Source organism: Scomber japonicus, chromosome 8 (assembly GCF_027409825.1).
Source record: "Scomber japonicus isolate fScoJap1 chromosome 8, fScoJap1.pri, whole genome shotgun sequence".
In the NCBI taxonomy this organism is placed as follows: domain Eukaryota; kingdom Metazoa; phylum Chordata; class Actinopteri; order Scombriformes; family Scombridae; genus Scomber; species Scomber japonicus.
The window spans coordinates 16670587-16697493 of NC_070585.1; the positions used below are offsets into that span (position 1 = coordinate 16670587).

Sequence of the window (26907 nt, forward strand, 5' to 3'; positions counted from 1 at the left end):
CGGAGGTTTAATAGGAAACCTCCCCTAGCATCGTGGTATCAGAGAGAGAAAGACAGAAACGGGCTTATAACGTCAGAAGGCACTATCTCAGCCTACACTAAAGCGACGACAGAGCAAAAGTCTCCGTTTGTTTTTTGTTTTTTACCGATGTGGATTATTATGGAGTGATGTTAAATACCAGTTTGTTCATACTTAACGGACCACAAATATCCAGTCGCTGTGGGAGATAATTCGGTGTTAAATATTGCGAGGAAAATGTCGGGCAGAACAATGAGACGGCAAGTACTGTTGTGTTCCTTGGCTCTTTATGTCAGTTCAGTGCTCGGCCAAGTCAGCTACTCCATTCCCGAGGAAATGCCTAGTGGCTCTTTAGTCGGTAATATTGCTCAGGATTTAGGTTTAGATATAAGACGTCTGAAATCAGGTAAAGCTCGGGTTTATACAGGGGACAGTGCGGGATACATCGAGCTAAATAGAGAACGGGGGTTGCTCCTCATTAAAGACAGAATAGACAGAGAAGCGATTTGCAGGCAGACTACACCTTGTGCTTTACATTTTCAGATCATTTTGGAGAGCCCAATGGAGTTTTACAGTATTACAGTCGAGATTACAGATATCAATGACAATCCTCCGACCTTTGAAAAAAATGAAGTCAGTTTTAAAATCAGCGAATCGGCTGTAATTGGAGCAAAATTTGCATTAGATAGAGCAATAGATCTAGACGTAGGCAAAAATGGTCTTCAAAAATACGAGCTTAAACCTACCGATAATTTTGTGCTTAAACGAGACAGTCAGGGTGATGGAACAGAAAAGGTTGAAATGGTTTTACAGAAACCTCTCGACAGAGAGAAGGAAGAGCTGATATCTTTGGTTTTAACGGCATTTGATGGAGGAGAACCGCAAATGTCAGGAACAATTCGGATTTTCATTACAGTGTTAGATGTCAATGATAATGCGCCTGTTTTTTCACAGTCCACTTACACAGCCACTGTTCTTGAAAATGCTCCAGAAGGTACTGTTGTTACCAGTGTTAGTGCGTCAGATGCAGATCATGGAACAAATGGTAGAATAAAATATTCCATTACAAACAGTTTAGATCAAGCCCATGTGCTGTTTCGGATTAACGAAACCAACGGTGAAATTAGATTGATTGGAAAAATTGATTATGAAACTGCACGGAATTATCATATCAACATACGTGCAAGTGATGATGGTGGACTTACAGATTCATGTAAAGTCATAGTTGAAGTGGTAGACATAAACGACAACAAGCCAGCGATTAATATGATGTCAAAGTCAAATATCATATCTGAACACTCTAAACTGAATACTGTTGTTGCAATGATGAACGTTCAAGACCCAGATTCAAATGAAAACGGCAAGGTTCACTGTTTTATCAGTGACAACACTCCCTTGACTATAGTTTCAACAACGAATAATTTCTATAGCCTCGTAACAGACAGTGAATTAGACAGAGAGAGGGCATCTGAATATAATATAAGTGTGACCTGCTCTGATGAGGGAGTGCCCTCCCTCTCCAGCAGCGTCACTCTCACCTTACAGATCTCTGATGTAAATGATAACGCACCTGTCTTTGAGAGGAGCTCATATGAGGCCTACATTGTAGAAAACAACACACCAGGCCTCTCTATATTCACAGTGAAAGCCAGAGACGCTGACTGGAACCAGAATGCCCGTGTTTCTTACATACTGGAGGACTCCTCTTTTAACGGAGTACCAGTCTCCTCATATGTGTCCGTTAGTGCTGATAGTGGAGTCATCCATGCAGTTCGCTCTTTTGACTACGAGCAGATCAAAGATTTCCAGTTCCGCGTCAAAGCGCAGGATGGAGGCTCTCCTCCACTCATTAGTAATGTGACAGTGAAAATAATGATCCAGGACCAGAACGACAACCCCCCTCAGGTTCTGTACCCAGTCCAGACTGGTGGTTCTCTGGTGGCTGAAATGGTTCCTCGTTCAGCAGATGTGGGCTATCTGGTGACTAAAGTGGTGGCTGTGGATGTGGACTCTGGACAGAATGCCTGGCTCTCCTATAAACTGCAGAAAGCCACAGACAGGGCGCTGTTTGAAGTGGGCTTACAGAATGGAGAAATAAGAACTATCCGCCAGGTGACTGATAAAGATGCTGTGAAACAAAGACTGACTGTTATAGTGGAGGACAACGGGCAGCCCTCTCGTTCAGCTACAGTCATTGTTAACGTGGCGGTGGCGGACAGCTTCCCTGAAGTGCTGTCAGAGTTCACTGACTTTACACACGACAAGGAGTACAATGACAACCTGACTTTTTACTTAGTGTTGGCTCTGGCTGTAGTTTCCTTCCTCTTCATCACGTGTTTAGTGGTTATTATATCAGTGAAAATCTACAGATGGAGACAGTCTCGCATCCTGTATCACTCCAATCTCCCCGTGATTCCATATTATCCACCACGTTACTCAGACACTTTGGGGACAGGGACTCTCCAACACGTGTACAATTACGAGGTGTGCAGGACAACTGACTCCAGAAAGAGTGACTGTAAGTTCGGCAGAGCCGGTAGTCAAAACGTGCTGATAATGGACCCCAGTTCTACAGGGACGATGCAGCGGATACAGAGTGAAAAGAGCATCCTGGATGAACCAGACTCTCCTCTAGAGGTTAGACTGAAGTGCTTACACTGAATACTTAAAGTTTTTACATCATTATTGAGCTGTTAAGTGGATTTCATATTTTGGTATTGTTCGACATAAAACCTAATATTTGTGTTGGTGTCACATAGCTGCAGTGGACAAGAGAAGTGATAAGCAAAGCTGTAATTGAATTATATCCTTACTGTTCGAGATCATATTTAGAACAGCTTCTTCTTCTTCTTCTTCTTCTTCTTCTCATCATCATCATCATCATTATCATTATCATTATCATTATTATTATTAGTAGTAGTAGTAGTAGTATTGTTTTGTTTTTGTTGTTGTAGTTATTATTACGTCCTCTGGTTAATTTCTTCATAACCTACTGCATTGTACATCTCTTTATCCTCAACGTTTGCTGTTTGCTGTATTGAACAGAAAGGGCCGCTATTGGCCAGAGTGTGGCAGTCTTCGATAGCACTGGGAACTGTACCTCCCCCTTAGATTGTGACATGGTAGACAATAAAAAAGGCACCAACTGCCTGCCTTCGTTAAACGGAAAAACTGTCCACGGACATGCGAAGCTACTAGCTTTCTTGGATTTTACCTTGATATACTGCCGGGAATTTTAACGAGATTCATGTGGATTACAGTTTTGTTGACATGACAGTGGAATATCCCGGCAAAACAATGAAACGGCAAGTACTGTTGTTCATCTTGGTTCTGTTTCGAACCTCCGTATTCGGGCAGGTCAGCTACTCTATCCCTGAGGAGATGGAAAAAGGATCTTTAGTCTCTAATCTAGCTCAAGATTTAGGTTTGGATTTGAAAAGGCTTAAATCAGGAAGAGCTCGCATTCATTCGGGAGACAGTGCAGAATATATCGAGCTGAATAAGGAACGGGGAGTCCTCCTTATTAAAGAGAGAATAGACAGAGAGACGCTGTGCGGGGAAACGACGCCCTGTGCTTTACATTTACAGATGATTCTGGAAAATCCAATTGAACTGTTTCGCATAACAGTCGAAATCACAGATATAAACGACAATGCTCCAAGCTTTACATCCAGCGAGAAACGTTTTGAAATCAGCGAGTCAGCCGTTATTGGATCTAAATTTGTACTAGAGAAAGCCGTCGATGTTGACATTGGTGCAAATAGTCTTCAAACCTATTCGCTCAAACCAACAAACAATTTTGCATTAAAATTAGAAAATCAAGCAGACGGAAGTAAAAAGGTTGAGATGGTTTTACAGAAGCCTTTAGATCGAGAGCAACATGAGCAGATATCACTGTTATTAACTGCTCTAGACGGAGGACAGCCGCGTATGTCAGGTACAATGCAGATAACAGTTCATGTGTTAGATGTAAACGACAACGCACCGGTTTTCACGAAGTCATTATACAAAGCAACCATAACAGAAAATTCTCCGAAGGGAACCAGTGTTATAACGGTTCGTGCCTCTGACAAAGATGGAGGCTCTAATGGAGAAATATCATACGCAATCTCAAATAGCAAGCGTCGATTGTCCGATTTATTTCAGATCGATAGAAAATCTGGAGAGGTTGTCTTAATTGGTGAAATAGATTATGAGAAAGCTAAGATCTTCCAAATAGATATTGAGGCTATAGATAATGGAGGACTCTCCGATTCCAGTAAAATCCTTATTGACGTCATTGATGTAAATGACAACAGTCCTCAACTCAAAATACTTTCTAAATCAGACAGCATTTTAGAAGACTCTCCTGAAAATACTGTCATTTCTGTGCTAAGCGTAAATGACCCTGACTCTGAGAGGAATGGAGAGGTCAAGTGTAAAATTAATGACGATATTCCTTTCAAAATACAAAACACAATGAATGGATTTTATAGTTTAGTTACAGAGATAGCTTTGGATCGAGAGCTCGCGTCCCAGTATAATATAACTGTGACCTGCTCTGATGAGGGAGTGCCCTCCCTCTCCAGCAGCGTCACTCTCACCTTACAGATCTCTGATGTAAATGATAATGCACCAATCTTTGAGAGAAGCTCATATGAGGCCTACATTGTAGAAAACAACACACCAGGCCTCTCTATATTTACAGTGAGAGCCAGAGACGCTGACTGGAACCAGAATGCCCGTGTTTCTTACATACTGGAGGACTCCTCTGTTAACGGAGTGCCAGTCTCCTCATATGTGTCAGTTAGTGCTGATAGTGGAGTCATCCATGCAGTTCGCTCTTTTGACTACGAGCAGATCAAAGATTTCCAGTTCCGAGTCAAAGTGCAGGATGGAGGCTCTCCTCCACTCAGTAGCAATGTGACTGTGAAAATAATGATCCAGGACCAGAACGACAACCCCCCTCAGGTTCTGTACCCAGTCCAGACTGGTGGCTCTCTGGTGGGTGAAATGGTTCCTCGTTCAGCAGATGTGGGCTATCTGGTGACTAAAGTGGTGGCTGTGGATGTGGACTCTGGACAGAATGCCTGGCTCTCCTTTAAACTGCAGAAAGCCACAGACAGGGCGCTGTTTGAAGTGGGCTTACAGAATGGAGAAATAAGAACTATCCGCCAGGTGACTGATAAAGATGCTGTGAAACAAAGACTGACTGTTATAGTGGAGGACAACGGGCAACCCTCTCGTTCAGCTACAGTCATTGTTAACGTGGCGGTGGCGGACAGCTTCCCTGAAGTGTTGTCAGAGTTCACTGACTTTACACACGACAAGGAGTACAATGACAACCTGACTTTTTACTTAGTGTTGGCTCTGGCTGTAGTTTCCTTCCTCTTCATCACGTGTTTAGTGGTTATTATATCAGTGAAAATCTACAGATGGAGACAGTCTCGCATCCTGTATCACTCCAATCTCCCTGTGATCCCATATTATCCACCACGTTACTCAGACACTTTGGGGACAGGGACTCTCCAACACGTGTACAATTACGAGGTGTGCAGGACGACGGACTCCAGAAAGAGTGACTGTAAGTTCGGCAGAGCTGGTAGTCAAAACGTGCTGATAATGGACCCCAGTTCTACAGGGACGATGCAGCGGATACAGAGTGAAAAGAGCATCCTGGATGAACCAGACTCTCCTCTAGAGGTTGGTTATATTGGTTTGAATTCAGTTGGAACGTTCTGGTGACATTGATTTGTTTTAAGGCGTCTTTTAAAATTTCAGCACCTTGGATAGCGGCAATGAAATCACATCGTCACATTTGTCTTTCCTCCTTTCGCATGTTTCTTTTTTTTCTCTTTCTGTAGTAGCCACTTGTGTCCATTAATGTCATTGTCGTCTCCTATGACTTAGTCCCTATAATAGTTGTTTATTCATTTGTGCATTTTTTCACTTTTTAAAAACAATTATGGACCTTTATTTAAAATGCCTATTATATCACTGTCTGTAATATTTGAATTTACATTGCAGTTTTACCGTTTTTCTTGTGCACTTTCACAATTTGAACTCATAGGGCCGCTGTTGCCTAGTGTGTTGCAGTTGTGAATTACTTTTATAACTGATCCTCCCTCTCATCGTCCAAACAAAATACTGAGGCAGAGTCTCAGACGTAGAATGCACACATCGGAGGTCAGACCATACTATCCACGGACATCTGAAGCTTGGACTCTATTTTTAACGTGTGGATTAAAACATTTTACATGTTACGACGTCTTACTAGGAAAACGGAATAACACTCGGTAGCTGCGGTGCAACAGACGTGTCGGACAGAACAATGAAACGGCAAGTATTGTTGTTGATCTCCGCCTTCTGCCTCAGCTCTGTGATCGGGCAGGTCAGCTACTCTATTCCGGAGGAAATGGCAAAAGGCTCTTTGGTCGGAAACATCGCACAAGATTTGGGTTTAGATGTCAAACGGCTTAAGTCAGGTAAAGCTCGTATTTATACAGGAGATAATTCCCAGTATATCGAGCTGAATAGAGAAAGAGGAGTCCTCCTTATCAAAGAAAAAATAGACCGCGAAGCGCTCTGCAGACAGACAACGCCTTGTGCTTTGCATTTTCAAATCACGTTAGAGAATCCATTGGAATTATTCCCGATTACTGTAGAAATCACCGATATTAATGATAATTCTCCAGTATTTCAAAAGGAGGAAAGGAGGTTCGAAATAAGCGAATCTGCAGTCATTGGCTCTAAATTCATGCTAGAGAAAGCAATTGACTCTGATATAGGACCCAATAGTCTTCAGAGATACACTCTAAAGCCGAGTGACAATTTCATGCTTAAACTGCATAGTCAGTCTGATGGGAGCAAAAAAGTAGAAATGGTTTTACAAAAGCCTTTGGACCGAGAGAAACAAGAACACATATCTTTAGTTTTGACAGCCGAGGATGGAGGAGAACCACAAAAGACAGGAACAATGCAGATTCATGTTACTGTGTTGGATGTTAACGACAATGCCCCTGTTTTTACTAAACCCGTGTACAAAGCAAGCCTTACAGAGAACTCTGTAATAGGAACACTCGTTACTAAAGTGAGTGCTTCTGATGCAGACAAAGGCTCAAATGGTGAGGTGACCTACGTGATCGGGGATAGCATGGCTACTGCCTCGAAGTTATTTCACATTAGTAGTGAAGGCGATTTGATACTAGATGGCCTTGTGGATTATGAAAAACAACGAATTTATCACATAGATATAGAGGCGATTGATCAAGGTGGCCTCTCGGATTCAAGTAAGATAGTAATTGATATAATTGACGTGAACGACAATAGCCCAACTGTAAATATGATATCAACATCAGGTTCAGTTCCAGAGGATTCAGCCCTCAAAACAGTAATAGCTTTATTAAGTGTAAATGACCCTGACTCTGAAACTAATGGGAAAGTCCACTGTTTAATAAATAAAAATATCCCATTTGAAATTAAATTTACATCCAATAATTTCTATAGTATAGTGACGGACGGTGATTTAGACAGAGAGAGAGCCTCCGAGTATAATATAACTGTGACCTGCTCTGATGAGGGAGTGCCCTCCCTCTCCAGCAGCGTCACTCTCACCTTACAGATCTCTGATGTAAATGATAATGCACCTGTCTTTGAGAGGAGCTCATATGAGGCCTACATTATAGAAAACAACACACCAGGCCTCTCTGTATTCACAGTGAAAGCCAGAGACGCTGACTGGAACCAGAATGCCCGTGTTTCTTACATACTGGAGGACTCCTCTGTTAACGGAGTGCCAGTCTCCTCATATGTGTCCGTTAGTGCTGATAGTGGAGTCATCCATGCAGTTCGCTCTTTTGACTACGAGCAGATCAAAGATTTCCATTTCCGCGTCAAAGCACAGGATGGAGGCTCTCCTCCACTCAGTAGCAATGTGACTGTGAAAATAATGATCCAGGACCAGAACGACAACCCTCCTCAGGTTCTGTACCCAGTCCAGACTGGTGGTTCTCTGGTGGCTGAAATGGTTCCTCGTTCAGCAGATGTGGGCTATCTGGTGACTAAAGTGGTGGCTGTGGATGTGGACTCTGGACAGAATGCCTGGCTCTCCTATAAACTGCAGAAAGCCACAGACAGGGCGCTGTTTGAAGTGGGCTTACAGAATGGAGAAATAAGAACTATCCGCCAGGTGACTGATAAAGATGCTGTGAAACAAAGACTGACTGTTATAGTGGAGGACAACGGGCAGCCCTCTCGTTCAGCTACAGTCATTGTTAACGTGGCGGTGGCGGACAGCTTCCCTGAAGTGCTGTCAGAGTTCACTGACTTTACACACGACAAGGAGTACAATGACAACTTAACTTTTTACTTAGTGTTGGCTCTGGCTGTAGTTTCCTTCCTCTTCATCACGTGTTTAGTGGTTATTATATCAGTGAAAATCTACAGATGGAGACAGTCTCGCATCCTGTATCACTCCAATCTCCCTGTGATTCCATATTATCCACCACGTTACTCAGACACTTTGGGGACAGGGACTCTCCAACACGTGTACAATTACGAGGTGTGCAGGACGACTGACTCCAGAAAGAGTGACTGTAAGTTCGGCAGAGCTGGTAGTCAAAACGTGTTGATAATGGACCCCAGTTCTACAGGGACGATGCAGCGGATACAGAGTGAAAGGAGCATCCTGGATGAACCAGACTCTCCTCTAGAGGTTAGATTGAAATGCTTACACTGAACACTTAAAGTTTTGAAATAATTTTTGACCTGTTAAGTGGATTTCGTCTTTTGTTATTGTTCGACATACAACCTAATATTTATTTTGGTTGCACAGAGCTGCAGTGGACAATAGAAGTGATATGAGCAAAGCTTTACGTTTTTACCTTAATTTAATGTAATCCTTATTATTCAAGATCGTATTAAGACCATCGTATTATTATTATTATTAGTAGTAGTAGTATTAGTAGTAGTAGTAGTATTAATATTGTTTTGTTGTTCTTGTTGTAGTTATTATTACGTCCTCTCGTTCATTTCTTCATAACCTACTGCACTGTACATCTCTTTATCCTCAATGTTTGCTGTTTGCTGTATTGAACAGAAAGGGCCGCTATTGGCCAGAGTGTGGCAGTCTTCGATAGCACTGGGAACTGTACCTCCCCCTTAGATTGTGACATGGTAGACAATAAAAAAGGCACCAACTGCCTGCTTTCGTTAAACGGAAAAACTGTCCACGGACATGCGAAGCTACTAGCTTTCTTGGATTTTTCCTTGAGATACTGCCGGGAATTTTAACGAGATTCATGTGGATTACAGTTTTGTTGACATGACAGTGGAATATCCCGGCAAAACAATGAAACGGCAAGTACTGTTGTTCATCTTGGTTCTGTTTCGAACCTCCGTATTCGGGCAGGTCAGCTACTCTATACCTGAGGAGATGGAAAAAGGATCTTTAGTCTCTAATCTAGCTCAAGATTTAGGTTTGGATTTGAAAAGGCTTAAATCAGGAAGAGCTCGCATTCATTCGGGAGACAGTGCAGAATATATCGAGCTGAATAAGGAACGGGGAGTCCTCCTTATCAAAGAGAGAATAGACAGAGAGACGCTGTGCGGGGAAACGACGCCCTGTGCTTTACATTTACAGATGATTCTGGAAAATCCAATTGAACTGTTTCGCATAACAGTCGAAATCACAGATATAAACGACAATGCTCCAAGCTTTACATCCAGCGAGAAACGTTTTGAAATAAGTGAGTCAGCCGTCATTGGATCTAAATTTGTGCTGGATAAAGCCGTTGATGCTGATATTGGGGCAAATACTCTTCAAACGTATTCGCTCAAACCAACAAACAATTTTGCATTAAAACTAGAAAATCAAGCAGACGGAAGTAAAAAGGTAGAGATGGTTTTACAGAAGCCTTTAGATCGAGAGCAACATGAGCAGATATCACTGTTATTAACTGCTCTAGACGGAGGACAGCCGCGTATGTCAGGTACAATGCAGATAACTGTTCATGTGTTAGATGTAAATGACAACGCACCGGTTTTCACGAAGTCAGTATACAAAGCAACCATAACAGAAAATTCTCCGAGGGGAACCAGTGTTATAACTGTTCGTGCCTCTGACAAAGATGGAGGCTCTAATGGAGAAATATCATACGCAATCTCAAATAGCCAGCGTCGATTGTCCGAACAATTTCAGATCGATAGAAAATCCGGAGTGATTATGTTGATGGGTGAAATAGATTATGAAAAAGCGAAGCTCATCCAAATAGATATTGAGGCTATTGATAATGGAGGACTCTCCGATTCCAGTAAAATCCTAATTGACGTCATTGATGTAAATGACAACAGTCCTCAACTCAAAATACTTTCTAAATCAGACAGCATTTTAGAAGACTCTCCTGAAAATACTGTCATTTCTGTGCTAAGCGTAAATGACCCTGACTCTGAGAGGAATGGAGAGGTCAAGTGTAAAATTAATGACGATATTCCTTTCAAAATACAAAACACAATGAATGGATTTTATAGTTTAGTTACAGAGATAGCTTTGGATAGAGAACTCGCGTCCCAGTATAATATAACTGTGACCTGCTCTGATGAGGGAGTGCCCTCCCTCTCCAGCAGCGTCACTCTCACCTTACAAATCTCTGATGTGAATGATAACGCACCTGTCTTTGAGAGAAGCTCATACGAGGCCTACATTATAGAAAACAACACACCAGGCCTCTCTATATTCACAGTAAAAGCCAGAGACGCTGACTGGAACCAGAATGCCCGCGTTTCTTACATACTGGAGGACTCCTCTGTTAACGGAGTGTCAGTCTCCTCATATGTGTCCGTTAGTGCTGATAGTGGAGTCATCCATGCAGTTCGCTCTTTTGACTACGAGCAGATCAAAGATTTCCAGTTCCGCGTCAAAGCGCAGGATGGAGGCTCCCCTCCACTCAGTAGCAATGTGACTGTGAAAATAGTTATCCAGGACCAGAATGACAACCCCCCTCAGGTTCTGTACCCAGTCCAGACTGGTGGCTCTCTGGTGGCTGAAATGGTTCCTCGTTCAGCAGATGTGGGCTATCTGGTGACTAAAGTGGTGGCTGTGGATGTGGACTCTGGACAGAATGCCTGGCTCTCCTATAAACTACAGAAAGCCACAGACAGGGCGCTGTTTGAAGTGGGCTTACAGAATGGAGAAATAAGAACTATCCGCCAGGTGACTGATAAAGATGCTGTGAAACAAAGACTGACTGTTATAGTGGAGGACAACGGGCAGCCCTCTCGTTCAGCTACAGTCATTGTTAACGTGGCGGTGGCGGACAGCTTCCCTGAAGTGCTGTCAGAGTTCACTGACTTTACACACGACAAGGAGTACAATGACAACCTGACTTTTTACTTAGTGTTGGCTCTGGCTGTAGTTTCCTTCCTCTTCATCACGTGTTTAGTGGTTATTATATCAGTGAAAATCTACAGATGGAGACAGTCTCGCATCCTGTATCACTCCAATCTCCCTGTGATTCCATATTATCCACCACGTTACTCAGACACTTTGGGGACAGGGACTCTCCAACACGTATACAATTACGAGGTGTGCAGGACGACTGACTCCAGAAAGAGTGACTGTAAGTTCGGCAGAGCTGGTAGTCAAAATGTGCTGATAATGGACCCCAGTTCTACAGGGACGATGCAGCGGATACAGAGTGAAAAGAGCATCCTGGATGAACCAGACTCTCCTCTAGAGGTTAGAACGTTTCAAATATGACATCGAAACTCATGCTTTTCTATGTTTGTTTTTTTTGCTATGTTATCATGTACAGCCCTTACCGTTCAGTACCTTGGACAGAGACAGAGAAGCCTCCCCCTCCCCTCTCTCTCCCCACTATTTGTAACATTTTTACTTAATCTAAAAGTGTTTGTCGTTCTTTCACATCGGAGATTGGGTCCCCTGTTAGAGGGAAAACATTTGTTGTCATTCCCTTAGGAGGAAATTGTGTTATATTTAGCGAATTTCCAATACATTACCACACCTCCAATTGTTTTTGCTGGCTGACAATTTATGTAGTGAAAAAGAGGAACAAGATGGAGGTATGTTTGAGCTTTTTCTGTAACTCGTGTAATGTCGCATTGTGAACTCAGTGGGCCGCTGTTGACCAGCGTCTTCACGATTCAAATTATATTTATAGTAGTCCATCCCCTGTCCGTTCACAAGGGAGAGGGACTCCGAATCATAACGCACAGTCGACAGTGGATAAAACGCCGTGCACGGAATATCAAGTTGGAATAATTTGTTCGCCCATCACTGAATATAATGATCCTCTTGCGTTTGTGATTGTCATCAGCAAGGCAGATTGCAGACGAAAGGATAACACGTTAGTTTGGTTCGACGGAGGTATCTGACAGAACAATGAGACGGCAAGTACTGTTGTTTTTCTCGGTCCTCTGCCTCAGTTCAGTGCTCGGCCAGATCAGCTACTCAATTCCCGAGGAAATGGCCAAAGGCTTGTTGGTCGGTAATATTGCTCAGGATTTAGGTGTAGATGTTAGACGATTGCAAGCGGGCAAAGCTCGTATTCACACGGGAGGCAGTACAGAATACATCCAGCTTAACAAGGAAAAAGGACTCCTTATTATCAAAGAGAGAATAGATCGCGAAGCTCTTTGTGGCCAGACAACGCCTTGCGCTTTGCATTTTCAAATTGCCTTAGAAAATCCAATAGAAATATTCCAGATTACTGTCGAAATCACCGATATTAATGACAATGCTCCCGTTTTCCAAAAGGACGAGAAAAACATTGAAATAAGCGAGTCTGCAGTCATCGGCTCTAAGTTCATGCTAGAGAAAGCAATAGACCCCGATATAGGACTGAATGGTCTTCACAGCTATACACTAAAGCCCAATGATAATTTCATACTTAAATTGCACAGTCAATCCAATGGCGTCAAAAAGGTTGAAATGATTTTACAGAAACCTCTGGACAGAGAGAAACATGAGTTTGCATCATTGTTGTTAACAGCTGTAGATGGAGGAGAGCCGCAGAGATCTGGAACCATGCAGATTCATATTACAGTATTAGATGCTAATGATAATGCTCCTGTATTTACGCAAACTGTTTACAAAGCAAGTGTAAAAGAAAACTCCCCCACAGGAACTCTCATTACTAAAGTGAGTGCTTCTGATGCAGACAAAGGCTCAAATGGAGAGGTTAGTTACATCATCGGAAATAGCATAAGGAGCATTTCAGAATTATTCCACATTACTGAAGACGGCCATATCACTTTAACTGGGCCTATTGATTATGAAAAGGCAAAAAGTTATGAACTTGATATAGAGGCGATCGACCAAGGAGGTCTCTCTGATTCAAGCAAAGTGATAATTGATATAGGTGACAATAATGACAATAGTCCTGTCATAAATATGATTTCATCATCATATTCAATAGGTGAAGATTCGCGCTCCAACACGGTGGTGGCTGTAATGAGTGTCAATGATCCTGATTCTGAAGAAAATGGGAAGGTCCGATGCGTTATTAGTAAGAATACACCATTTTCTATTGCATCTACATCTAATATCTATAGCATCGTGACAGATAGCGATTTAGATAGAGAGAGAGCTTCTGAGTATAATATAACTGTGACTTGCTCTGATGAGGGAGTGCCCTCCCTCTCAAGCAGCGTCACTCTCACCGTAAAGATCTCTGATGTAAATGATAATGCACCTGTCTTTGAGAGGAGCTCATATGAGGCCTACATTGTAGAAAACAACACACCAGGCCTCTCTATATTCACAGTGAAAGCCAGAGACGCCGACTGGAACCAGAATGCCCGTGTTTCTTACATACTGGAGGACTCCTCTTTTAACGGAGTGCCAGTCTCCTCATATGTGTCCGTTAGTGCTGATAGTGGAGTCATCCATGCAGTTCGCTCTTTTGACTACGAGCAGATCAAAGATTTCCAGTTCCGAGTCAAAGCTCAGGATGGAGGCTCTCCTCCACTCAGTAGTAACGTGACTGTGAAAATAATGATCCAGGACCAGAACGACAACCCTCCTCAGGTTCTGTACCCAGTCCAGACTGGTGGCTCTGTGGTGGCTGAAATGGTGCCTCGTTCAGCAGATGTGGGCTATCTGGTGACTAAAGTGGTGGCTGTGGATGTGGACTCTGGACAGAATGCCTGGCTCTCCTATAAACTGCAGAAAGCCACAGACAGGGCGCTGTTTGAAGTGGGCTTACAGAATGGAGAAATAAGAACTATCCGCCAGGTGACTGATAAAGATGCTGTGAAACAAAGACTGACTGTTATAGTGGAGGACAACGGGCAGCCCTCACGTTCAGCTACAGTCATTGTTAACGTGGCGGTGGCGGACAGCTTCCCTGAAGTGCTGTCAGAGTTCACTGACTTTACACACGACAAGGAGTACAATGACAACCTGACTTTTTACTTAGTGTTGGCTCTGGCTGTAGTTTCCTTCCTCTTCATCACGTGTTTAGTGGTTATTATATCAGTGAAAATCTACAGATGGAGACAGTCTCGTATCCTGTATCACTCCAATCTCCCTGTGATTCCATATTATCCACCACGTTACTCAGACACTTTGGGGACAGGGACTCTCCAACACGTGTACAATTACGAGGTGTGCAGGACGACTGACTCCAGAAAGAGTGACTGTAAGTTCGGCAGAGCTGGTAGTCAAAACGTGCTGATAATGGACCCCAGTTCTACAGGGACGATGCAGCGGATACAGAGTGAAAAGAGCATCCTGGATGAACCAGACTCTCCTCTAGAGGTTAGAACGTCTTAAATCGTTACATCACTCACGCCCTCCACTTTTACACACCAGTAACAAACGCTCTAATCAAATGCTACCGTATTTTGGGAGCGTCATTTGGTCTTGTCTTATTCAGCACTACGGATAGCAACGTAATTTTTACATGCGTTTTATTCTGTGTGACCTAAAGACAATGGTCAGTGTTCAAGTTAATACTTAGAACGCCCTTGAAATTAACTTGAAAGATTTTTCTACACAATTAGATTTTTAGTTAAAATATTTCTGAAGGACTGCACAGTATTGCAATTTCATTTAAACCTTAATACGTTTTTCTTCTCAGCCTTTCCAACCATCCCATCTTACATCACTTAATTCTGTAGTTTGTCTCACTGGGCTCCATGGGCCGCTGTTGCCTAGTCTGATGAAGTTGTGGTGTATTTACAGCAGTACCGCCTCTTCATTTCGACGTATTAGACAGAAAGGGCAGGCGCAGACCGCATTGTCTTCGGTAGAGGGGCCGTTATACACATCTAGGCACAACTGTCACTATTTTTCTCAAAATCTGAGGACCGTTTTTGCCTCATATATTTTCTGAATGCCAATCCACCTTTCTGTCGGATTTATGCGAGGTTGTTGTTTCTTCTTGTTGGAATAATTTGAAACAATGAGACGGCAAGTACTGCTGTTTATTTCATTTCTCTCTCTCAGTTCAGTCCTCGGTCAGGTCAGCTACTCAGTCCCCGAGGAAATGGAGAAAGGCTCTTTGGTTGGTAATATAGCTCAGGATTTAGGTTTAGACGTCAAACGATTGAGGCTGGGTAATGCTCGTGTATATTCTGGTGATAGCAAGGAATACATCGACCTGAACAGCCAAAGAGGAGTCCTCCTTATCAAAGAAAAAATAGACCGAGAGGCGTTATGTGGCGATACAATGCCGTGCGCGGTGCATTTTCAGATTGTGTTGGAGAATCCGATGGAGTTTTACAGCGTAACAGTTGAAATTACAGATATTAACGACAATGCACCAACATTTGAAAAAAATGAAATGAAATTCACAATTAGCGAGTCTGCAGCTGTTGGGGCAAAATTTGATTTAGAAAGAGCCGTGGATCTGGATGTAAGTATTAATACTCTCCAAAGTTACGTACTTAAACCGACTGATAATTTTTTACTTAAACTGCACAGTCAAACAGATGGTACGAAGAATGTTGAAATGGTGCTACAAAAACCTCTCGACAGAGAGAAAAATGAGTTTATTTCTTTGGTGTTAACGGCTGTAGATGGAGGAGAGCCACAGATGTCAGGAGCAATGCAGATTCTCATCACAGTATTAGATGCCAACGATAATGCACCTGTTTTTACACAGCCGATATACAAAGGGACTATAGATGAAAATGCATTAAAAGGCACGACCGTGACTACTGTTAGTGCATCCGATGCTGATCAAGGTTTAAATGGTAAAATAATGTATTCAATCACCAATACATTAGATGACGTCAGACATATGTTTGAAGTAGACGAGGAAAACGGCGAGGTTAGGTTGATTGGACGTTTGGATTATGAAAAGAAAAAACATTTTCAGATCAATGTCCGCGCAAGGGATAACGGGGGACTAACAGATTCTTGTAAAGTGATTGTCGATGTCGTAGATATAAATGACAATGAACCAGCGATTAAAATAATGTCTAAGTCAGCTGTTATATCAGAGAGTGCAAACCCCAACACAGTCGTTACAATGATTAACATCCAAGACCCAGACTCAGGCGAAAACGGTAAAGTTCAGTGTTTTATAAGTGATAGTATTCCCTTCGTATTGAAATCGTCATCAAATAATTTCTATAGCCTCGTGACAGACAGTGATCTGGACAGAGAGAGATCCTCTGAGTATAATATAACTGTGACCTGCTCTGATGAGGGAGTGCCTTCCCTCTCCAGCAGCGTCACTCTCACCTTACAGATCTCTGATGTAAATGATAACGCACCTGTCTTTGAGAGGAGCTCATATGAGGCCTACATTGTAGAAAACAACACACCAGGCCTCTCTATATTCACAGTGAAAGCCAGAGACGCTGACTGGAACCAGAATGCCCGTGTTTCTTACATACTGGAGGACTCCTCTGTTAACGGAGTGCCAGTCTCCTCATATGTGTCCGTTAGTGCTGATAGTGGAGTCATCCATGCAGTTCGCTCTTTTGACTACGAGCAGATCAAAGATTTCCATTTCCGCGTCAAAGCGCAGGATGGAGGCTCTCCTCCACTTAGTAGTAATGTGACTGTGAAAATGATGATCCAGGACCAGAATGACAACCCGCCTCAGGTTCTGTACCCAGTCCAGACAGGTGGATCTGTGGTGGCTGAAATGGTTCCTCGTTCAGCAGATGTGGGCTATCTGGTGACTAAAGTGGTGGCTGTGGATGTGGACTCTGGACAGAATGCCTGGCTCTCCTATAAACTGCAGAAAGCCACAGACAGGGCGCTGTTTGAGGTGGGCTTACAGAATGGAGAAATAAGAACTATCCGCCAGGTGACTGATAAAGATGCTGTGAAACAAAGACTGACTGTTATAGTGGAGGACAACGGGCAGCCCTCTCGTTCAGCTACAGTCATTGTTAACGTGGCGGTGGCGGACAGCTTCCCTGAAGTGCTGTCAGAGTTCACTGACTTTACACACGACAAGGAGTACAATGACAACCTGACTTTTTATTTAGTGTTGGCTCTGGCTGTAGTTTCCTTCCTCTTCATCACGTGTTTAGTGGTTATTATATCAGTGAAAATCTACAGATGGAGACAGTCTTGCATCCTGTATCACTCCAATCTCCCTGTGATTCCATATTATCCACCACGTTACTCAGACACTTTGGGGACAGGGACTCTCCAACACGTGTACAATTACGAGGTGTGCAGGACGACAGACTCCAGAAAGAGTGACTGTAAGTTCGGCAGAGCTGGTAGTCAAAACGTGCTGATAATGGACCCCAGTTCTACAGGGACGATGCAGCGGATACAGAGTGAAAAGAGCATCCTGGATGAACCAGACTCTCCTCTAGAGGTTGGTTATTTGGGGTTTATTTCAGTTGTAAAATAAATGTTTTCATTTGCATATCGTAGTTAATTGATGGAGTTGTCAACAGGTGCGGTTGATTACCACTCTGTATCAGCACCACGGACAGAGACACTGCTTGCCACTTAAACTAGATATGGCGTCAGTTCACAATAGACTTTTCATGTAGATAATTTCTTCAGTTTCAGCACCGATGATAGATACAAAGTATATTATTTTTTAAGCATATATTTCTCTCGTACCACCAAAGCCTTCACATGTAGTGAAACATGTTACAATTTGTACTTCACTCATTCCCTCAAAAATACTCAGTCATCATTTTCTATACCTGTTTAATGTAATCTCCTCATGTCTCGCTACGTTTACATTATTTTTCTCACCAAAATCTCAGCTTTTCAGAATTTTAATACTTGTCTGAACATTATTACACCACGTTTTTGTTTTGTTTTACATAAACAAGGTATGCGCCTTTTCCGTGTAATCGTGTAATTTTGACTTTGAACTCAGAGGGACGCTGTTGGCCAATATGTGTCTGTTTTACAGCAGCCATGTAATAGTACCTCCCATCATATCCGTCCATTTGGGCAAGTAAGAGAAAATGCACACATTCGGCATCCCATAGAGCTCACATACTGAGATATTGGACAGCTATTTCGTTCATTACTGGGGATTATTAACAGCCTGTTGTTCCTGTGGATTTTTTGATTGATGGAAAAATGCTAGAGGGATTTATTACTCCTACGATGTTGGACATGACAATGAGACGGCAAGTACTATTGTTTGTCTCGTACCTCTCTCTCAGCTTGGTGTGCGGACAGGTCAGCTATTCAATTCCCGAGGAAATGGCGACAGCCTCCTTCGTTGGTAATATAGCTCAGGATTTGGGTTTGGATGTCCGAAGACTGAAATCTGGAAAGGCTCGCGTATTTACTCGAGATAGTGCAGAATACATCGAGCTAAACAGAGAAAGAGGAGTCCTGCTCATAAAAGAGCGAATAGACAGAGAGGCGCTTTGTGGACAAATGACGCCTTGCGCTTTGCATTGTCAGATCATATTAGAGAATCCAATGGAATTTTACAGTATCAATATCGAGATCATAGACATAAATGATAACCCTCCAACCTTTGAAACAGGCGAAATTCACTTCAATATCAGCGAGTCTACGCTTAGTGGTACAACATTTATTTTAGACAGGGCTATCGACCTTGATGTCGGCCAAAATGGTTTGAAAAACTATGTCTTAAAACCAACGAATGCATTCTCTCTCAAAACCAATAATCAAATCGACACGAGTAAAAACCTGGAGATGGTTTTGCACACACTGCTGGATAGGGAGAAAAACGATCATTTGTCTCTAGTTCTTACGGCAGTGGATGGAGGCGAACCGCAGATGTCAGGAACAATGCAAATTCACATTACTGTTTTAGACGCTAACGACAATGCTCCTGTTTTTACACAGCCTATTTATAAAGCCTCCATAAAAGAAAATGCGTCAGTCGGAACAGTTGTAGTGACAGTCACTGCAACAGATGCAGATCGTGGCTCTAATGGTATAATAACGTATTCAATTTCAAATACATTTGATCATGCCCGCAGAATGTTTGAATTAAATAAGGAAAGTGGCGACATTATTTTAGTGGGGAACCTTGACTATGAAAAATCGGGAAATGTTCAAATAAATATCCGTGCAAGTGATGGTGGCGGACTAACTGGTTTCTGTAAAGTGGTTGTAGATATTTTAGACGTAAATGATAACAAACCTAATATCCATATAATGTCTAAGTCAAATGTGATATCGGAAGATGCTAAAATCAATACTGTAGTAACAATGATAAATGTTGAGGATGCAGACTCTGGTGAAAACGGTAAAGTGATTTGTTCCATCAATGACGACATATATTTCATATTAAAGTCCACATCAAATAATTTTTATAGTTTAGTAACAGACAGTGATTTAGACAGAGAGAGATCCTCTGAGTATAATATAACTGTGACCTGCTCTGATGAGGGAGTGCCCTCCCTCTCCAGCAGCGTCACTCTCACCTTACAGATCTCTGATGTGAATGATAACGCGCCTGTCTTTGAGAGGAACTCATATGAGGCCTACATTGTAGAAAACAACACACCAGGCCTCTCTATATTCACAGTGAAAGCCAGAGACGCTGACTGGAACCAGAATGCCCGTGTTTCTTACATACTGGAAGACTCCTCTGTTAACGGAGTGCCAGTCTCCTCATATGTGTCCGTTAGTGCTGATAGTGGAGTCATCCATGCAGTTCGCTCTTTTGACTACGAGCAGATCAAAGATTTCCGGTTCCGTGTTAAGGCACAGGACGGAGGCTCTCCTCCACTCAGTAGCAATGTGACAGTGAAAATAATGCTCCAGGATCAGAATGACAATCCCCCTCAGGTTTTGTACCCAGTCCAGACGGGTGGCTCTCTGGTGGCTGAAATGGTGCCTCGTTCAGCAGATGTGGGCTATCTGGTGACTAAAGTGGTGGCTGTGGATGTGGACTCTGGACAGAATGCCTGGCTCTCCTATAAACTGCAGAAAGCCACAGACAGGGCGCTGTTTGAAGTGGGCTTACAGAATGGAGAAATAAGAACTATCCGCCAGGTGACTGATAAAGATGCTGTGAAACAAAGACTGACTGTTATAGTGGAGGACAACGGGCAGCCCTCTCGTTCAGCTACAGTCATTGTTAACGTGGCGGTGGCGGACAGCTTCCCTGAAGTGCTGTCAGAGTTCACTGACTTTACACACGACAAGGAGTACAATGACAACTTGACTTTTTACTTAGTGTTGGCTCTGGCCGTAGTTTCCTTCCTCTTCATCACGTGTTTAGTGGTTATTATATCAGTGAAAATCTACAGATGGAGACAGTCTCGCATCCTGTATCACTCCAATCTCCCTGTGATTCCATATTATCCACCACGTTACTCAGACACTTTGGGGACAGGGACTCTCCAACACGTGTACAATTACGAGGTGTGCAGGACCACTGACTCCAGAAAGAGTGACTGTAAGTTCGGCAGAGCTGGTAGTCAAAACGTGCTGATAATGGACCCCAGTTCTACAGGGACGATGCAACGGATACAGAGTGAAAAGAGCATCCTGGATGAACCTGACTCTCCTCTAGAGGTTTGATATTGCTAACTATTTGTTCCTACGTTGAAGTCACTCTCGTAAATATATTTCCTCTCACTTTCAGCACCTCGGAGAGCGACATTATTCTATAAACTTTGTAATTTTAATGTCTCCTTATTAGATATTTAACATAATTTAAACTTTCTAACATTTGTATCTCGTGTTACTTTTTTGGGTGCCATTTTATTTGATCTGTCGATGTTTTAAAAAAACTGTAGTATAAAACTCTGATGCACACCTACGGGTGACGTTTTTTCGTTTTGTATTGTTTTTGTTCACCTATGAATATACTTGTGCACATTTCCTTTGTAATTGTACTGCATGAACTCAGAGCGCCGCTGTTGGCCAGTTTGTATTAGGGTATACTGCAGTGTCGTTGTACCTCCCATCTTGTTTTAATTTTTGAGAGCGAAAGAGACAGTTGTAAAACGCATCGATTGGGTGGAATTTACCGGAGATACGGCATTGTGACTCAGTTTTTCACGTTGGGAATATATTTTAAAACCTGTGTTGACGAAAACAGAGAAGACAAATATTCAGAAGGCACTGATGGTTTACTGTGGTATAACGTCGGACAGAACAATGAGAGGGCAAGTACTGTTGTTTTTCTCGGTCGTCTGCCTCAGCTCTGTGCTCGGGCAGGTCAGCTACTCCATTCCTGAGGAAATGCAAAAAGGTTCTCTGATCGGCAACATGGCCAAGGATTTTGGCTTGGATGTTAAAAGACTAAAATCGGGTAAAGCTCGTATTTTTACTCCAGGCAGCGCCGAATATATTGAGCTGAATAACGAAAGGGGAGTCCTCCTCATCAAAGACAGGATAGACAGAGAGGCGCTCTGTGGACAAACGACGCCCTGTGCTTTGCATTTTCAGATTATATTGGAGAATCCAATGGAATTTTATAGTGTAACAATTGAGATCACAGATGTTAATGATAATCCTCCATCATTCGAAAAGACCGATGTAAAATTCAGAATAAGTGAATCCGCCGTTATTGGGGCTAAATTCATTTTAGATCGCGCAGTTGATCATGATGTAGGCTTAAATGGATTGCAAACATATAAACTTCACCCTACAGATAATTTTGTTCTTAAATTGTATGACCAAGCGGATGGGACAAAAAACGTCGAAATGGTCGTAGAGAAACCTCTCGACAGAGAAAAAAATGAACACTTGTCTTTAGTTCTTACGGCGATGGATGGTGGTGAGCCGCAGATGACCGGAACGATGCAGATTGTAATAACTGTCTTAGACGCGAACGACAATGCTCCTGTTTTTACACAACCTATTTATAAAGCCTCGATGAAAGAAAATGCCCCAGTAGGAACAGTTGTAGTGACAGTTACTGCAACAGATGCAGATCATGGCTCTTATGGTAGAATAACTTATTCTATTTCAAGTATGCTTGATCATGCACGTGGGTTATTTGAAATAAATGATGAAAGTGGTGAAGTTCGGCTGAAAGGAAATGTTGACTATGAAAAAGCTCGAACATTTCAGATAAACATTCGTGCAAGTGATGATGGAGGACTAGTTGAGTCCTGTAAAGTAATTATTGACGTCATTGATATGAATGATAATAAACCCGAAATTCATATAATGTCTAAATCAAACGTGATATCAGAAGATGCCAAACCCGGCACTGTTGTGACAATAATTAATATTCAGGATGCAGACTCGGGTGAAAACGGTAAAGTCCAATGCACTATGAACGCTAATATTCCTTTTATGATGAAGTCTACAACCAATGATTTCTATAGTTTAATCACAGAAAGTGGATTAGACAGAGAGACAGCTTCTCAGTATAACATTACTGTGACCTGCTCTGATGAGGGAGTGCCCTCCCTCTCCAGCAGCGTCACTCTCACCTTACAGATCTCTGATGTAAATGATAACGCACCTGTCTTTGAGAGGAGCTCATATGAGGCCTACATTGTAGAAAACAACACACCAGGCCTCTCTATATTCACAGTGAAAGCCAGAGACGCTGACTGGAACCAGAATGCCCGTGTTTCTTACATACTGGAGGACTCCTCTGTTAACGGAGTGTCAGTCTCCTCATATGTGTCCATTAGTGCTGATAGTGGAGTCATCCATGCAGTTCGCTCTTTTGACTACGAGCAGATGAAAGATTTCCAGTTCCGCGTCAAAGCGCAGGATGGAGGCTCCCCTCCACTTAGTAGTAATGTGACAGTGAAAATAATGATCCAGGACCAGAACGACAACCCCCCTCAGGTTTTGTACCCAGTCCAGACTGGTGGCTCTCTGGTGGCTGAAATGGTTCCTCGTTCAGCAGATGTGGGCTATCTGGTGACTAAAGTGGTGGCTGTGGATGTGGACTCTGGACAGAATGCCTGGCTCTCCTATAAACTGCAGAAAGCCACAGACAGGGCGCTGTTTGAAGTGGGCTTACAGAATGGAGAAATAAGAACTATCCGCCAGGTGACTGATAAAGATGCTGTGAAACAAAGACTGACTGTTATAGTGGAGGACAACGGGCAGCCCTCTCGTTCAGCTACAGTCATTGTTAACGTGGCGGTGGCGGACAGCTTCCCTGAAGTGCTGTCAGAGTTCACTGACTTTACACACGACAAGGAGTACAATGACAACCTGACTTTTTACTTAGTGTTGGCTCTGGCTGTAGTTTCCTTCCTCTTCATCACGTGTTTAGTGGTTATTATATCAGTGAAAATCTACAGATGGAGACAGTCTCGCATCCTGTATCACTCCAATCTCCCCGTGATTCCATATTATCCACCACGTTACTCAGACACTTTGGGGACAGGGACTCTCCAACACGTGTACAATTACGAGGTGTGCAGGACGACTGACTCCAGAAAGAGTGACTGTAAGTTCGGCAGAGCTGGTAGTCAGAACGTGCTGATAATGGACCCCAGTTCTACAGGGACGATGCAGCGGATACAGAGTGAAAAGAGCATCCTGGATGAACCAGACTCTCCTCTAGAGGTTAGAATTCATAGTGTGTGTAGTAGAAGCAGGTATACAACTACTTCTGATGACTTCAGTACCAGGGACAGAGATACAGCATAATTATCTATCTATCTATCTATCTATCTATCTATCTATCTATCTATCTATCTATCTATCTATCTATCTATCTATCTATCTATCTTAATCTTAATCCAAAACACATTTTTAATATAAATCTATACATTTCTGCAATTTCCTCTCATGTCCCTAAGTGCCGCTGTTGGTCAGTGTGAGGAAAACAAAACCCTTTTGTAAAGCAAGTTCCTCCCTCTTCTGTCTGCGTGTTAGTCTTTTTTCATTCGGAAATAGTCGTAAAAAGACACCACACGAATAGACTAAGGACAAAAATAGTTGGTCTATTTGGACACGGTGGTGCTTTTATTCTTGGGTTTTGCAAGGCTTTTGTCACGATGGGTGGATTTTTTTCATTGTCATGGAAGCTGCTGTTTCTCTGCGTTTGTGTCGCAGAAATGACCGTCGGGCAGGTCCGTTACTCTATACCTGAGGAAATGGCGAAGGGCTCCACTGTAGGGAATATCATTCAGGATTTGGGTTTGGATATTAAACGGCTGAAATCTGGGCGAGCGAGAATATTTACCGAGGACAGCAGTGAGTACATCGCTCTCAATTTGGATAAAGGAACTCTTATAGTCAACGAGAGGATAGATAGAGAGGAGCGGTGCGGTCAAGTGTCTCCGTGCTCTCTGCATTTTCAGATTATACTGGATAACCCAATGGAGCTGCATCGCATCGATGTAGAAATTATTGATATCAATGATAACGCTCCAGTTTTTGCAAAGAGGGAAATTAATTTTGAAATTAGTGAATTTGCTGTTAAGGGAGCTCGCTTTCCTCTTGACAGCGCCAAAGACCCAGACGTTGGGCTGAATACTCTCCAAACCTATAAACTCAGTCCGACAGATCATTTTAAGTTAAATATGCTATCTCGACCTGACGGAACTAAATATGCTGAAATGGTACTCCAGACATTGTTAGATAGAGAAAATCAGGAAGAACATAAGCTAACACTAACAGCATATGATGGCGGCGACCCCCCAAAATCAGGCTCAGTCAAAATTAACGTTATTGTAATGGATGCAAATGACAATGCACCTGTGTTCAGCCAGTCTCTTTACAGAGTGACAGTTCCTGAAAACGCGTCGAGGGGTACTGCTATCTTAACGGTTAGTGCCACTGATGCTGATAAGGGAACAAATGGAGAGTTAATGTATTCATTCTCTCAAAATAATGATATCACGTCTTCTATCTTCAGTATAGATCCCCATACTGGGGAAATGACAGTGAGGGGTGAGTTAAACTACGAAAAAATAAAACAGTATGAAATCGATGTAGAAGCTACAGACAAAGGAGGGTTGAGAGACACAAGCAAGGTGCAAATTGAGGTGACCGACCTAAATGATAATGCCCCCGTCATAAGCATCATTTCCCTCTCCAATCCCATACCAGAGGACTCTGCTCCAGATACTGTTATAGCGATGCTCAATATCAAAGATTTGGACTCAGGTAAAAATGGCCAAGTTAGGTGTTTCATTAGTCCTGATTTGCCCTTCAAAATCAAATCACCATCGGTTAATTTCTATAGTTTAGTATCTTATGACGTTTTGGACCGTGAAACTGTTCCCGAATATAATATAACAATTACAGCAACGGACGAGGGTTCCCCACCTTATTCTACAAACAAGACTATTAATTTAAGAATATCGGATGTAAACGACCACGCCCCAATATTCCCAAAACCGTTTTTCACTGCTTTCATCACTGAAAATAATTCACCTGGCATGTCACTTCTCTCTATTAAAGCCAGTGACAAAGATTCAGGGAACAATGCGCGCATTTCCTATTTCCTTGAAGATAGCCAACTGAATGGGATGTCAGCCTCATCTTATTTTTCAGTGAATGCAGAGAGTGGAGAGATACTTGCTGTGCGATCCTTCGACTATGAGCAAATAAAACAGTTCCAAATTCGCATCAAAGCTCAGGATGGAGGCTCTCCTCCACTTAGTAGCAATGTGACAGTGAAAGTAATGATCCAGGACCAGAACGACAACCCCCCTCAGGTACTGTACCCAGTCCAGACTGGTGGCTCTCTGGTGGCTGAAATGGTTCCTCGTTCAGCAGATGTGGGCTATCTGGTGACTAAAGTGGTGGCTGTGGATGTGGACTCTGGACAGAATGCCTGGCTCTCCTATAAACTGCAGAAAGCCACAGACAGGGCGCTGTTTGAAGTGGGCTTACAGAATGGAGAAATAAGAACTATCCGCCAGGTGACTGATAAAGATGCTGTGAAACAAAGACTGACTGTTATAGTGGAGGACAACGGGCAGCCCTCTCGTTCAGCTACAGTCATTGTTAACGTGGCGGTGGCGGACAGCTTCCCTGAAGTGCTGTCAGAGTTCACTGACTTTACACACGACAAGGAGTACAATGACAACCTGACTTTTTACTTAGTGTTGGCTCTGGCTGTAGTTTCCTTCCTCTTCATCACATGTTTAGTGGTTATTATATCAGTGAAAATCTACAGATGGAGACGCGAGCGCATGTTTTACAAATCCAATGGAAATCTCCCTGTTATTCCGTATTACCCGCCCCTTTACGCAGATGTAGGAGGCACCGGAACATTGAAGCAGGCGTTCAGTTACGAGGTGTACGGGACTACTGACTCCCGGAAAAGTGATATAAAATGTTCCAGACCTTTCAGCCAAAGCACTCTGAGTGTTGACCATACCAGGACAGTGCCAAGGCACAAAACAGAGTCAGAGCTCATAGAGGTGAGATCCGCCTCCCTCTTGCTTCCTTAAAACCCTTGTTTTGTATCTATTCTTCAGTTCAGTTTAGCCACTGCTCTCTCATCAATTTTAAAATTATTGTACTTTACTAACTACCAACTACATTACGCATTTAATGACATGTCCAATCAGTTTCAGACCATT

General features: G+C 42.8%; 9 protein-coding genes across 11 annotated transcripts in view; all 9 read left to right on the forward strand.

Annotated features, from left to right (window-relative positions):
* The window catches only part of LOC128362568 (protocadherin gamma-A2-like), an 84865-nt gene that overhangs the window by 6095 nt on the left and 51863 nt on the right, over nt 1–26907 (forward strand). The window contains exon 1 of one of the 3 annotated variants that reach the window (XM_053323358.1): nt 21542–23932. The exons of 1 other annotated variant lie outside the window; for it this stretch is intronic. In XM_053323358.1, the coding sequence (XP_053179333.1) occupies nt 21548–23932 (2385 nt within the window). In that variant the 5' untranslated portion in view covers nt 21542–21547. Of the gene's footprint in view, nt 1–21541; nt 23933–26907 lie in introns of those variants that run through there. One more of the 3 variants, XM_053323357.1, reaches the window with a different exon arrangement.
* On the forward strand, nt 256–3129 carry LOC128363451 (protocadherin beta-16-like). Its single transcript, XM_053324453.1, has 2 exons — nt 256–2655; nt 3064–3129. Exons 1-2 carry the CDS (start codon nt 256–258, stop codon nt 3127–3129), a joined length of 2466 nt encoding a protein of 821 aa, XP_053180428.1.
* LOC128363452 (protocadherin beta-16-like) lies at nt 3163–5742 on the forward strand. The gene has a single exon (XM_053324454.1). It carries the CDS (start codon nt 3289–3291, stop codon nt 5740–5742), a length of 2454 nt encoding a protein of 817 aa, XP_053180429.1. The 5' UTR covers nt 3163–3288.
* Nucleotides 6320–9160, forward strand: LOC128363453 (protocadherin beta-16-like). Its single transcript, XM_053324455.1, has 2 exons — nt 6320–8710; nt 9095–9160. The coding sequence occupies exons 1-2, from the start codon at nt 6329–6331 to the stop codon at nt 9158–9160; spliced, it is 2448 nt and encodes an 815-aa protein (XP_053180430.1). The 5' UTR covers nt 6320–6328.
* On the forward strand, nt 9332–11752 carry LOC128363455 (protocadherin gamma-A11-like). Its single transcript, XM_053324456.1, has one exon. It carries the CDS (start codon nt 9347–9349, stop codon nt 11750–11752), a length of 2406 nt encoding a protein of 801 aa, XP_053180431.1. The 5' UTR covers nt 9332–9346.
* Nucleotides 12383–14788, forward strand: LOC128363456 (protocadherin gamma-A11-like). The gene has a single exon (XM_053324457.1). The coding sequence runs from the start codon at nt 12395–12397 to the stop codon at nt 14786–14788; it is 2394 nt and encodes a 797-aa protein (XP_053180432.1). The 5' UTR covers nt 12383–12394.
* Nucleotides 15420–17840, forward strand: LOC128363457 (protocadherin beta-16-like). The gene has a single exon (XM_053324458.1). The coding sequence runs from the start codon at nt 15420–15422 to the stop codon at nt 17838–17840; it is 2421 nt and encodes an 806-aa protein (XP_053180433.1).
* On the forward strand, nt 18560–20965 carry LOC128362572 (protocadherin gamma-A2-like). Its single transcript, XM_053323361.1, has one exon. It carries the CDS (start codon nt 18560–18562, stop codon nt 20963–20965), a length of 2406 nt encoding a protein of 801 aa, XP_053179336.1.
* LOC128363458 (protocadherin gamma-A11-like) lies at nt 24367–26775 on the forward strand. The gene has a single exon (XM_053324460.1). The coding sequence runs from the start codon at nt 24367–24369 to the stop codon at nt 26773–26775; it is 2409 nt and encodes an 802-aa protein (XP_053180435.1).